The sequence below is a fragment of the Polyodon spathula genome, chromosome 2, assembly GCF_017654505.1.
Source record: "Polyodon spathula isolate WHYD16114869_AA chromosome 2, ASM1765450v1, whole genome shotgun sequence".
NCBI lineage: Eukaryota > Metazoa > Chordata > Actinopteri > Acipenseriformes > Polyodontidae > Polyodon > Polyodon spathula.
Window position 1 is genome coordinate 93,978,123 of NC_054535.1, and position 12,715 is coordinate 93,990,837.

The 12,715-nt window shown below is 37.9% G+C and overlaps 1 protein-coding gene across 3 annotated transcripts in view; it reads right to left on the reverse strand.

The window, feature by feature from the left end:
- Positions 1-12,715, reverse strand: part of plpp1a (phospholipid phosphatase 1a) — a 43,012-nt gene extending 30,297 nt beyond the window's left edge. The window contains exons 1-2 of one of the 3 annotated variants that reach the window (XM_041235004.1): positions 12,619-12,715; positions 12,210-12,344 (exon numbers count right to left, since the gene is read on the reverse strand). In XM_041235004.1, coding sequence (XP_041090938.1) covers positions 12,210-12,267 — 58 coding nt within the window. In that variant the 5' untranslated portion in view covers positions 12,268-12,344; positions 12,619-12,715. Of the gene's footprint in view, positions 1-12,209 lie in introns of all 3 variants that reach the window. The other 2 variants (XM_041234995.1, XM_041235011.1) reach the window with 2 other exon arrangements.

Genomic DNA, 12,715 nt, shown 5'->3' on the forward strand with positions numbered 1-12,715 from the left:
TCTCTGATTAATGCCCTCCTTGCCTGGTCTGTGAGTTTTGGTGGGCGGCCCTCTCTTGCCAGGTTTGTTGTGGTGCCATATTCTTTCCATTTTTTTAATAATGGCTTTAATGGTGCTCCGTGGGATGTTCAAAGTTTCGGATATTTTCTTATAACCCAACCCTCATCTGTACTTCTCCACAACTTTGTCCCTGACCTGTTTGGAGAGCTCTTTGGTCTTCACGGTGCCGCTTGCTTGGTGGTGTCCCTTGATTAGTGGTGTTGCAGACTCTGGGGCCTTTCAGAACGGGTGTATATATACTGAGATCATATGACACTTAGATTGCACACAGGTGGACTTTATTTAACTAATTATGTGACTTCTGAAGGTAATTGGTTGCACCAGATCTTATTTAGAGGCTTAATAGCAAAGGGGGTGAATACATATACACGCACCACTTTTCCGTTATTTATTTTTTAGAATTTTTTTAAACAAGTTATTTTTTTCATTTCACTTCGCCAATTTGGACTATTTTGTGTATGTCCATTACATGAAATCCAAATAAAAATCCATTTTAATTTCAGGTTGTAAGGCAACAAAATAGGAAAAATTCCAAGGGGGGTCAATACTTTCGCGAGCCACTGTACTAGGGTTCACACTAATCCAAAATGTTAACCTACTGCAAGCCAACAGAAACATGTATGTGTTTGTTTGTTTGTTTTACATCGTGCCAAGTCATGTAAACTCCTATTAAAAAGGAATATACATTAGAAGTAAAACCCCATAATTAGTCCTATTGAGCCAATAGAAAGACCATACCTGCATTTGAAGGCAGATACAACCGTAGCTTTGTTCAGTTTTCAATCAAATATTTGTCAGCTGATAAGTCTGTGTGGGAAGCAGGTAGCATATCATTTTGTTTGGGTTGTTAAGAGAGCAACAGTGCATTACAAGTTAAGCTGTTATGGATTCACTCATGACTTTAATTCTTTATGTTACTTGTTTTGGCTACAGTTAATCATTTGGGACCCAGCAGCCAACTGAAAAGATAGATATTATGCATCATTAAGAAGAACCCCATACTTCAGTTCTAAAACTGCAGTCCTTTGCTGATGATGCCTCGGTTGATTGTAATATGAAATACAGGGCTGAACTAGACACCCAAACGTGTGTAGCTGGTCAAAGGTTTTATGTCGTCTTGCTCAATATTATAATGGAGCTTTCCCAAATGCCCAAGGTGAAACAGAAACAACTTTTGTAGATTAGAATCACAGTAACCTTGTGAACCTTGAACTAAGAGTGCACTGTTCACACACCTGTTACCTGTTACCTGTTAACCTAATGCATCTACCTGCGGCCCCCTTGTCCAGCTGAAAATAAAATTAAAAAACAATATCCTTAAGAACGAAAAGTGAGTTAATGCTCTTCCATTGATGAATATAAAACCAAAACATAAACTGCTTCTACTTTGCTAACAGAGTGCTGTTGCTAGGTATAACGTTTCAGTTCACGCAAGAGTTGTGTTGCTGATTAAACCAGACAGTTTAGTTGAATACCTCTCTGTAGCAATATAGTTTTAAAAAAAGGAGAAAAAAGAAAAAAAGAAATGGATCGGTTTGTGACATTGTTGAGATATCACGTAGCTAACTTCTTCGGGGTGCATTGCATATAATCCTCCTGGAGGCACTCTGTGCAAAGCTAGACAAGAGTGATGGACTGAAAGCTGTGATGGATAAAGTGGTGCATATTGTTCATTTTATAAGAGCGTGATTTGGCATGTCTCACCGATATCACCGGTCATCAACATGCTAAACTTGGCTATGCAGAGGAAAAATCACCTCCTACCTACCCTAACTGCCAGCATCAGGAAATCCACGCTGCAGTCACAGTTAATGTCACCTCAGCTGCTGCCTCACGATTTCAGGTATTTCCCGCATCTTAATGAAGTAATGAACTGCTCTGATGCTGGCGAGACAGAGTATGATTCATCCATTCACGTAGGCATGCTTACTGGACTGGAGGAGTGTTTTGAAAAAAGGTTTCATCACTGAATGAGCTGAAGCCATTCATATCATTGCTTACGAACCCATTCAGATTTGACTTTGCGAACAGTGGAACTGTGCCAGAGGCTTGGGCTTGACAAGAAAAACGTTGAGACGGAACTCCTTCACTTGCGTGCACTGGATGAAGATGTCAGCAACCAGCTGAAGAAAGAGGGCATTCCCCAACTATGGCAAACCTTTCAAGGCCCCTGTTCTCCATCTTTGCACTGCAAAGATGTTGTCAAGTTTTGGTTCAACCTATTCTTGCGAACAGACATTTTCTGTGATGGGAAACATTAAAAACAAACGCAGCAGACTGACAGACAGAAACCTTACTGCTGAGGTGCAATGTGCCTGCACCTGCCTTACTTACTAAAAAGCTGTAGGAAAATATGATCACGCAGAAGTCGCATTAAGTAAGTATATTTATGACTTTAAATGCTTTTTCTTTTGTACCAACGTGTTCAATCCTTTATTGCATTCTTAATGTTTATATAATGTAATATATAGTTCTTTAAATTTAAATCATTTTGCCTTCTAATTGTGGTAAAGGGGGTCTTGCGGCCCTTGGAGTTGTTTCAGAGATATCCAAAAAGGCCTTTTTCAGGGAACAAGCAATGGGTTAACAACTTACAGCTGTTCTGCAGCAATGGAAGTAAATTAAGCCTTGAAAGTTAATGCTAACAATTCCTACAGGTGTCCCAACTTTTGTTGATTACTTACAAACCGTCTGTCTGTATAAAAGCAGTGTTGGAACAGACTGTGTTACTACACCCTCTTAAGCATTATTTGGACAGTACTGTACTGCAGGAAGTAGTATATTGCTATCATAATGGTGAGAAAAAGGCAATTAATAAAAGAAGACAGACAGACCATTATAACCCTTAAAAGTGTAGGTCTTTCCTTTAGAGAAATTGCAAAGAAAGCCAAGGTGTCAGTGAGTACAGTTTCCTACACCATCAAAAGACACTTGGAAACTGGAGGAAACTCTGACAGGAAGAGTTTCTGAGAGTCAACAGCTTGCGTGATAGGCGGCTCACAGGACAACAGCTTCAAGCACAGCTTAACACTGGTCTAAGTAAGCAAGTCTCAGTTTCAACTCTGAAGAGAAGACTTCGAGTTGTAGGTTTGACAGCACCGCCAGTGGACTACTGAAGACTAGATGAAGGTCTTATGGACCGATTAATCAAAATTTGAAATCTTCGGTTCATCAAGCAGGGTTTTTGTACGCCGTCGAGTAGGCGAAAGGATGGTTCCTCGATGTGTGACACCAACTGTCAAACATGGAGGAGGAAGAGTGATGGTCTGGGGCTCTTTTGCTGGATCCAGAGTTGGCGACTTGCACAGAGTGAGTGGCACCCTGAACCAAAACGACTACCACAGCATTTTGCAGAGCCATGCAATACCCTCAGGTATATGCCTAGTTGGTCAGGGGTTCATCCTACAGTAAGATAATGATCCAAAACATACCTCCAGGCTATGTCAGAACTACCTTAGAAGAAAAGAACAAGACGGTAGGCTTCAAATCATGGAATGGCCAGCACAGTCTCCAGACTTAAACCCCATCAAGCTGGTTTGGGATGAACTGGACAGAAGGGTGAAAGCAAAGTAACCTACAAGTGCAACACATTTGTGGGAACTTCTGCAACAGTGTAGGGAAGAACTTTCCGAACAATATTTGATTTCCATTGTAGAAAGAATGCCACGAGTGTGTTCAGCTGTTATATCTGCAAAAGGTGGCTACTTTAACAAAATTTAATCTAAATTTTTGACTCAAACAAAATGATTCCAGATTTCTTTTTTTATCTCCAATTGTTTATTTGTTCTATGCTTTAATTTCAGAGTACATTGAGACATAAAACTGCGTACATTTCAATAAAAACTGGAAAAATGGAGGTGTTCTAAAACTTTTGAGTGAGATATATAAGTAAGTTTTATTGTTCTAATGAAAGCTGTACGATGAAGAAATACTTACCATTCATGACTGACCCATCATCACTGTCAAAAGTGTCAGTGTATTCAGTGCATTTCTCATTGCTATTTTCCGGGCTGGAGATCGCCATGGGTCCCATAAAATCTAAGATCCGTGGTGGGTTTATCTCTGGCTTGCTGCTCAGTATTTCCGAGAGTTCTCGGAAAAACTTGCAGGTTTTTCTCTAAACTCCACTCAAAAGGTCATATCCGATAGCCACTTGCACCACAGACATAACACCGACAAAGGAGATAGCTGCTTCTGCATCCAGCGCTCAAAGAATATCACAGACATTTGCAGAGCTTTTTGAGATGTTATAGCAATAAAACAATGACTTGGATCGCATTATTAAGGAGTTTGGTGATAAAACGAAAGATCAGGAGATGATTCAGTATGGACGTCTATAAAGAGGTATGTAAAAAATACAGCGAACAAGAGGTGGGGCTTGACTGGAGATACAGTACTGAGTGTACTTTTGTGATTTATTGACTGAAAAAAATAATTTAAAACAGCGCATGTAAAATAAACAGCGCGTGTGAAAATAAATTGGACCTGACGCGCCTGACAAGCGCTGAATAAATGGACCGATAAGGGTTAATTTCTGCATCATCGCAGCTGTTACCTCTTAAAACCGACATTGTTTGATCTACTACGCTCGACCTAGTAGGGGAGTGGTTTGAGCTATGTCACCGCATTGATGCGTTAAGGCCGGCCCAGGGCCTGTGTTGGGTTCACACATACAGATAGGCCAGCCCTGAGGTGGCATTGACTACTTTAGGCCGCATTAAAAAACTGGTCTAAATTTCACCCGGCCCAGGGCCGCCTTTTCATTTTACGAGCGTTCACACATGAGATAAGGTGGACCTGGGCCGGCCTAAACAGCAAGCATGAACAGGGTTTACTTACACAGCTTGACTGATAGGCTATTCGGTTTGAAGGTAGTGTCTTTGATTGGTGTTGCAGCTGTCACTCTCTCAGACCCTATTCCCACAGTTCATTTTTTCAGCCAACAAAAACGTTCTATTTGCACAACGAAAACATCTAGGCCTAATACATAGAATAATTATAACTGCATGTTGTGATATTGACAACTTTAGAATTACATTCAATTAAAAGTATATGCATGCATAAACAGTTTTTTGTTCTTAGTGCAATGGTGACAAATATGAGTGATTAATATTGTTCTTTGCAATTTTAAATCTGTATTGTGGACAGACACAGTGTAATAATTAACTATATTTTATGATCTTACAAAATAAAAAGTTTGCTTAGGGTGAAAATGCACAGCTGTAGTGTGATCTGGCAAGGGTCTGGAAATAGAAAATATAATTATGTTCGCTATACTTCAAAGTGTGGTATAAAAATAAAAATAATAAAAATTGGCAGTGGATTGACATCTATAGCAAAAACACTTGGCTGTAAAGGGGTTATAAGCACAGTGCAATTCCAGGCCATGTATTCCCTTTGCCACATGCTTCACTCATCACTGTCACCATGTTAAACTAAAAACAACTACTCAGAACAGCTCTGATATCCACATAGAGTAACATATCAGTCTCAAATAGACGTTAGTGTTCAGCACTCCACAACACAGTACTTTGTTTGTTTAACCATTTTCTTTCTCAAGCACAGCATAATTTATTTCTGCTGTCCACACAAAGCAAGGATGCGTTCGAAAAACATAATCCTGTTTTGCTTTTCAATTGGAATCCATTACGAAATATAGAAAATGGGGACAAATATTGATATGGAGTATGTGCTTTGTGTAACGTTTTCTTCATTTTATTATTCTTTCGTTTTAATTGCCATTACGAGAAAAGCACAGGAATTCAATACATAGTAGGTTTTGCTTCCCTCATGAATTTTAATTGTGTTATTCAGTGCTTGGTTGGAGCTAAAAACCAGCCCATTGCTAGCATTCCAGTACATAATGATTTTCCCTCCCTAACCTTTAGCGCCACAATGACACTCCCTGCAGAGTCCCCATCAAAGAAGGTCAGCTTCATACACCCAGGACCTCACTCCCCTGACTGTATGACTCACAACTACTAACACTAATACATATGTTATTCTTCTTATTATTTTAGATTTTGTCTTACTACACATATTTAGATTAACCCTTTACATCTCCTTGCATAGCTCATTGTTAATGGGGTGAAGCAAGGCAGGACAATTAAAGATGGTGTTCCTTAAAAAAAAATCACTGAAAAAGCAGTCCCCTAATTACTAACAGTTTTTTTTTTGTTTGTTTTTTTTTTTTTTTTTTTTTTTTACCTCTCTCAACAAAGCATTAAGTAACAATGCTGTTGATAAAAGTTCTTTACGAGTTCACTCATTTTCCCAATGGAACCTTTTGTCATTACTAGACACTCCAACAGTATGACCAGTTCAGGTTATACTTCCAACATGTCAATTTTTAACCTGCTAATTAAATCCACAGCCACCACTACAAGCCAGCGTCAATGCCAACAGTGGCTGCGTGCAGCCCAGTGTAGTTCTGTTTATGAGCTTGCTAAGCCTCGCACTGTTTTTCCATGTATGACAACATGTAGGTAGCAACTGCCAGATCACGTTTCCGATGACTTCATAGGCTCAATTGATCTGGAGAGGCCGGTTACAGCTCTCAGGTTTTATTTATAGCTGTATTGAAAAGGGCTGCAGATTAAGTTGTAATGGTTCCTGCACTTTACATTTTGTTTCTGTACAGGTTTCAGTGTATGGGGTCAATGCACTGGCTATTTTTATGGAATGATTCTATTCATAAAAAAGACAGCTAATAACAACTCAACTAACATATATTATCTCTGTAAACTAGGATTTGATAAATAATGTGCCTTGGTTATTTACCTATATTCCAGCTATTTCTGTCTCCAGCGTTACGAGTTATTGGTGGTTACAATCAACCAATACACACAATTATATTGACAGCTTTTGACAGATAATGCAACACATTTAGCAATTCAATTTAACCAAATAATATTAAGCCAAGAATTGATGATTTTCAGCCTTTTTCTATGTGCTGAAATCGAATTATGCTTCTCTTTGCACATGGCAAGTTGAATTGTATTATGGGATTCAACGCTGATTTGGCATTCAGTAACACTGGCTGTTGAAACATTCCTATTTAAATCAACGGAGATGCAGTAACAATTATTATTGGCCAACACATCAGAGGTTGCCTTGGATACCTCTAAAAGAGACAAAGCATTAGGCTCTGCTAGGATTATGAAACGAAAACTGTAATTATGAACACTAGGCAAACAAACCGCAGAAGTACAGTGGTGAGGAAGCAAAATAAGTAACCAGAAATAAAAATACCCAAACATTTCTTATCAAGAAAACTATTTCTTAAGCTTGTTTTGTTGTTTATAAGAAAAACAGATTAAGATATATTCATTATGTATTTAATGTAAATAGCCAAACTACAGTATTTTTTTAACAGTTATTATTAGCTATATATGAAACAAGCCTGCTCAATTGTTTGTATCTCTTTAACATCATGGTTTAGTTTTGTCACATGTACTGCTCTCCTTATTTAGCATAATATTCTTAGAATTCTTTCATATTCCAACAGCTTAAAGTACTGTATTTTTCCAGTCATTATGTGGCTTTCTGTGTACATGAGCTATGCAAACAGCCATGGAAAGAACCGATTAATAAACAAAGTGAAACATTTAGAGTTATTTCACCCTGACCCAAAACCTTAGTGTGCATTGAAAGAAGTAGTTGTGAACAGGCTGCTCACCTCAGAAAACAGTAAAGATGGGTTCAAGAGCTGACCAAGGGCATTCAATAAACGGATGTTTTGAAAAGATTCTGAAGGCTTTACATAATTAAGGGCAGAATCCTACAACGTCAAGCCATAGCAATTGCTGGTACGCTATAGATGAATATGTCATCAGTGGAATCTGAAACACATTCCAGTTATTCTTTTTTTCTTAAATCTACTTACAGTCTATATAGAGAGTCCAAAACTGATATATTTGATAAAGATACAACATTACTATCATAGGAACAAGAATGTTACTGCGTATTCTTAATGTACCCAATGCAGTGGCCTGGTCGAAAGCTTGTGAGAAGTTCTGACATTTGTTTTTCTTTTACGTTAAAAACTCGAGTTCAGCTTGGTTTGTTAGGTAACATTTTGTTTTAATATTAGCAAATATGTTTGACTGGAACTGTGGTGAGAATGCATTTTGGGCCACCTAAATGCAATGTTTGATGAAGAAATAGGAAGCAAACTGGGATCTGGCACAACTTAAATTATGATTCATTTTCCACAGAAGAAGTCATATTTCCGAGCCAAACCAACTACCCCCTAGTAGCAAGACATAACCGCCAAAGAACGGAAAATGGAAAATACTCCACAAATCCAATGAAACACCAAGGAATTATGCACATTAGGCAGCAAAGACTGGTATTTTTAACCTTTACTAACAACAAGGCCTTTGCTAAAGTTATGTCTTTCACGACGTTAGTTTTGTTGGTAATAAAGGCATATTGTAACTAACTCTTCTTTACCATGTCCTGACTGAAAGGTGCATCCGTCTTACCGACAGAGGAATTTCAAGCTGACTCATTAAAGTGGCAGAGAACTCATATAGCCTTGGAAAAGACCTGCAGAAGTGATGCAAAATACAGTTTCTGCCAGGAGTACCAGAAAGAAACTCATTCAGTCGCTATTAAAAATAAATAAATAAATAAAAAAAACCTACATTGCTTTTCTCCCTGCTTGCCACTAATTTACTGTTGGTAGCTTTTTTTCCCCCATATGCAATTTGAGTCTGCACAGAAGAAATTTTAAAATTAGCCAGTGTCTTTTAACTAACCTGCTCATGCTCTCCTCTTGTATTCAAATGCTGCATTCTTTATTTCATTGAAGGCTAAAACCCATAACTACAGGACCCAGTAAAAATAGAATGGTAAATCTGCCATTCAAACTTCATGTAATATGTGACTACCATAATTCCTTTAAGTGGATGCCTTTCGTTTAGAATGTCTTTTGACTAGAAGGGAATAATCTTTGGATATAGGACTCAGTGCTAAAGAAAAGTGGAGTTGTGAGCAACAGAATACATAAAGGTGTAGATGTAAGGATATGCGCAAATTGATTTGCGGGTGCAAAACCCCCATAATGCAGCTGTTAATCGTGTTTAGTATCCGTAAAGTGTGATTCTAGCGTCCGCTAAAAACGCAGTGTATGTTAGAATGGTGTCCACAATTACACCTTGCCATCATTAATCCATTAAAATAATACTGAAATGCATTCAAATGAAGAAAAGAGCATGGAATTGGGCGGGATCTGGATACTAAGCGGGTGCAAACATTATACTGTGATGTAAGGATTTTGACTTACACTTAGGCAATTGCTGATCTCCAAAACCTTTACACCTCTTCTTACAAAGTGCAAACCATTGTAGAAGCGTGTAACTAAGAGCTGTATAAAAGCACACACCTGCAGAGACCTGTCAGGATGGCTGCTGTGGTACACTTCCTGATGCACCAACACTTGGCTCTTATGGAGGAAAGGCAAGAACACATTCGGAGGAGAAGGGCAAGACGAAGAAGAGCCTGCATATTCAATCCTACAGTCACTTTGTTTGGGATGCCGGAGGTTGCAGTGCTAAAGCGTTATCATCACGATACGCAGGTCATCCTAATAGCTGAACTTAGGGATGAGCTAGACCCCAGCATCAATCTAGGGACCTCTATCCTTGCATATGTGAAAGTGCTTAGCCTCTGGTTCCTTTCTGACCACAGTTGGAATGCCTGGAGGGATAGCCCAATCCACTTTTCCAGAGTGTTTGGCAAATTTCTGGATGTCATGCTGAAAAGGGCAGGCCAATACATTGGCCTACATTTCCTAAGGATACTGGCATAACTGATGTTGGTGGAGGCTTTTCCAAACAACTCTGTTTCATGCTGAGTGACAACCAGCCTTAAGGACTCTCAGCTCCTTCTCAGAAAACTCTACATTTTTTTCCCCCCATGCGCCAAGAGGACTTTGCTACCCTTCCCCTAACATATTTTTTTTGCTTTGTATTTTAGTATCCCACAAATGCCATACAGCAACTACTGCTCTCTGTACTCTGAACTGTGCAAGTGCAGCTGCTAAATAGACGGATGTGCTCATTGAGACTCTCATTATCATAATTGTGTATCATTATTTGTGCATGTCAAGTAATTTGCATTGCTCTTAAGCTTACATAGGGCGCAGTGCAAAATAATTATCTGGCCGCAATGCAATTTTAATTTTGCATCAGCAATTATTTGCACTGCGCCTATACCTACATATTAGACAGCTTTCAATAGCTCAGCCAGTCAAGTTTCATAAACAGCAACATGGATTTCTTTTTTCATTCTAACATAGCATATCTGAAGAGGATACCAATTACATGTAAACATCTCCACTCAGTTTACTACTAATCATTTAGAAAATCCGTAAACTATAAAAGAACACAGAGTAGTTGACGATTCACTTAACAATACATGGTATAAATCAGTCATGGTCTTCTGTACTTCCCACCCAGAACCATTTGCCTGTTACAATGGGAACTGCATTATATACAGATTACTAGTAAATGTCAACTGCTGTTAGAGCACTCCCCTGCATACAAACAACAAAAACTCTTGAATTAAATATATGAGAGTAGTGGTCAATGTGTGTAACTAAAGCATATTACTGTACAGTCTAATAGCTGATTTATTAATGACAACCATATTCCTTCAAAATCTGTATGATTATGAGAATCGAATATCTGAAATCTTCTTGATATTATTACTCTGCAAACAAGGATCCAGGATTACCTTGAATAAAAGGGTAAACTTTGAAATGCAGTGTGTTTCATTTGCAATATGATCATTTACAGATGGAAGGTTTAACTAAGTTGTTATCTTAGAGAAAAAGTATTTTTACTTTGAGAGGCTGGGTACCAATACCCTGACCTCACCACGAGTCCCTACACTATAGCCCGCATACAGGACCCCATAATAAAACGATGCCCTCTGCTGGACGACAGGTTTTTTTGTTTCATGAAAAATAAAACAACTGATGGCCCAACATGACCAAGCCTTCAATCTGCTTTTTATAAAGTCTTATTAACAACATCTGTCCTTAGCGCTGAGGCAATCTGAGAAAAAACTTCACAAACTTCCTTAGATGGGCAAGACAATGTTTGAATGTGTTAAGAACACAACATGGGGGTATTACAATTAAAATACTTACATTTGCAACGACTCAATCAATCAATCAATCAATGTATTTATGAATTAAACTAAGCTTACTGTCTAGAATACAGTAGTTATCAGATTTACAGTAAAACATGCAACTGAATCCGATTCAATTCAATTTTGTGAAAGAATTTTAAAAAATAGTATTGTTAAGTGTTTGTTAATAGTTTTGTAACACCAGTTAAACTGTTTTCAATTCTTAAAAGAAAATGTGCATATTTTCCCAATGTGCCCAGGATTTGCACACACTCTTCCAGACGTCGCCTACAATACCCCTACCACACACTGAATGGACATTTTACAATATAATTAATGAAGCATATAGTTAAAGACCTATTATGAGGTTAGGTGCTGCAGATCTCATTAAAGAACAGCGCTGCCTGGAACTTGAGAAAAGGAAATTTTCTTATGCTTGCATTGGTGAGGTTGGATTACTTTGGATTATTAATTATTAATAGTTGGATTATTAATGTCTCAACTGAAGTCTAAGCACAACAAACATGCTTGCATAAACAGGTTCAAGGTTCCCATTTTTAAAACCATACGTGATGTGTCATTTTACTACATCCACTTATTTTTATGATCACTTATCTATCTGTATTACTTATCTATATGTACAACATAATTCTTCACGTTGAAAGAGCTCAAATTGCAGCTCAACATGCATGCAACATTCTCTCACTCCATGCAGCTGTAATTAAGAAACAAAAAATGTACTTAATAACCAACATCACCCGGTCCTTGGTCATAAACAAAATTAAGGGACACACGCATAAATAAGGTACCGGTATTTAGCATACATTATTTGATTGTATTTATTTTAATTATCGATTAATGTATTCTGTTGTCTTAAAAAAAAAAAAATAATAATAATAATAATAATAATAATAATAATAATAATAATAATAATAATACATGTTCACACCCCCACATGCATTTTTCATTGCCCACAATAACATAGCATAACAATGCACGCCTATACATACCCAGGACAACGCAGACTACATCAAGGACAATGAATGGGGCTGCTGTTCCGTCAAACATGTTTTTCGTCTTTTTCTTGTGTCTTTTAAAGGTAATTACTGCTCCTTGTGCTGCGATTTCTGACTCCCACCCAAAATCTAAAGGCAAATACAAATTCTTATTTGCGTAAAAAAAGAAAAGCCAAGTAAAAAACCGGACGCTAACTAGCGGCTTAATATATCGCGGTTTGATTTTAATACAGTTTGCAGTCTATTAAAAGATATACAGGCAACGATTAGTATTGCTCCATTAAATCTTAGTTGAAAAAAAAGTAATTGCCAATTGCCACTACCTTTAAAAAAAAATATTTGAAAAAAAAAATAATACTCTTACAATATACTGAAGCACACGGGCGCTAAGCCTTGCTCTCACCCTATCTCATCTACGGCCCTCCTCTCTCTGGTGTTGATAGTGAGTTAAAATCCTATCCTGCTGTGTGTTTTCTGAGACTGGATTTCAGTTGTCATTT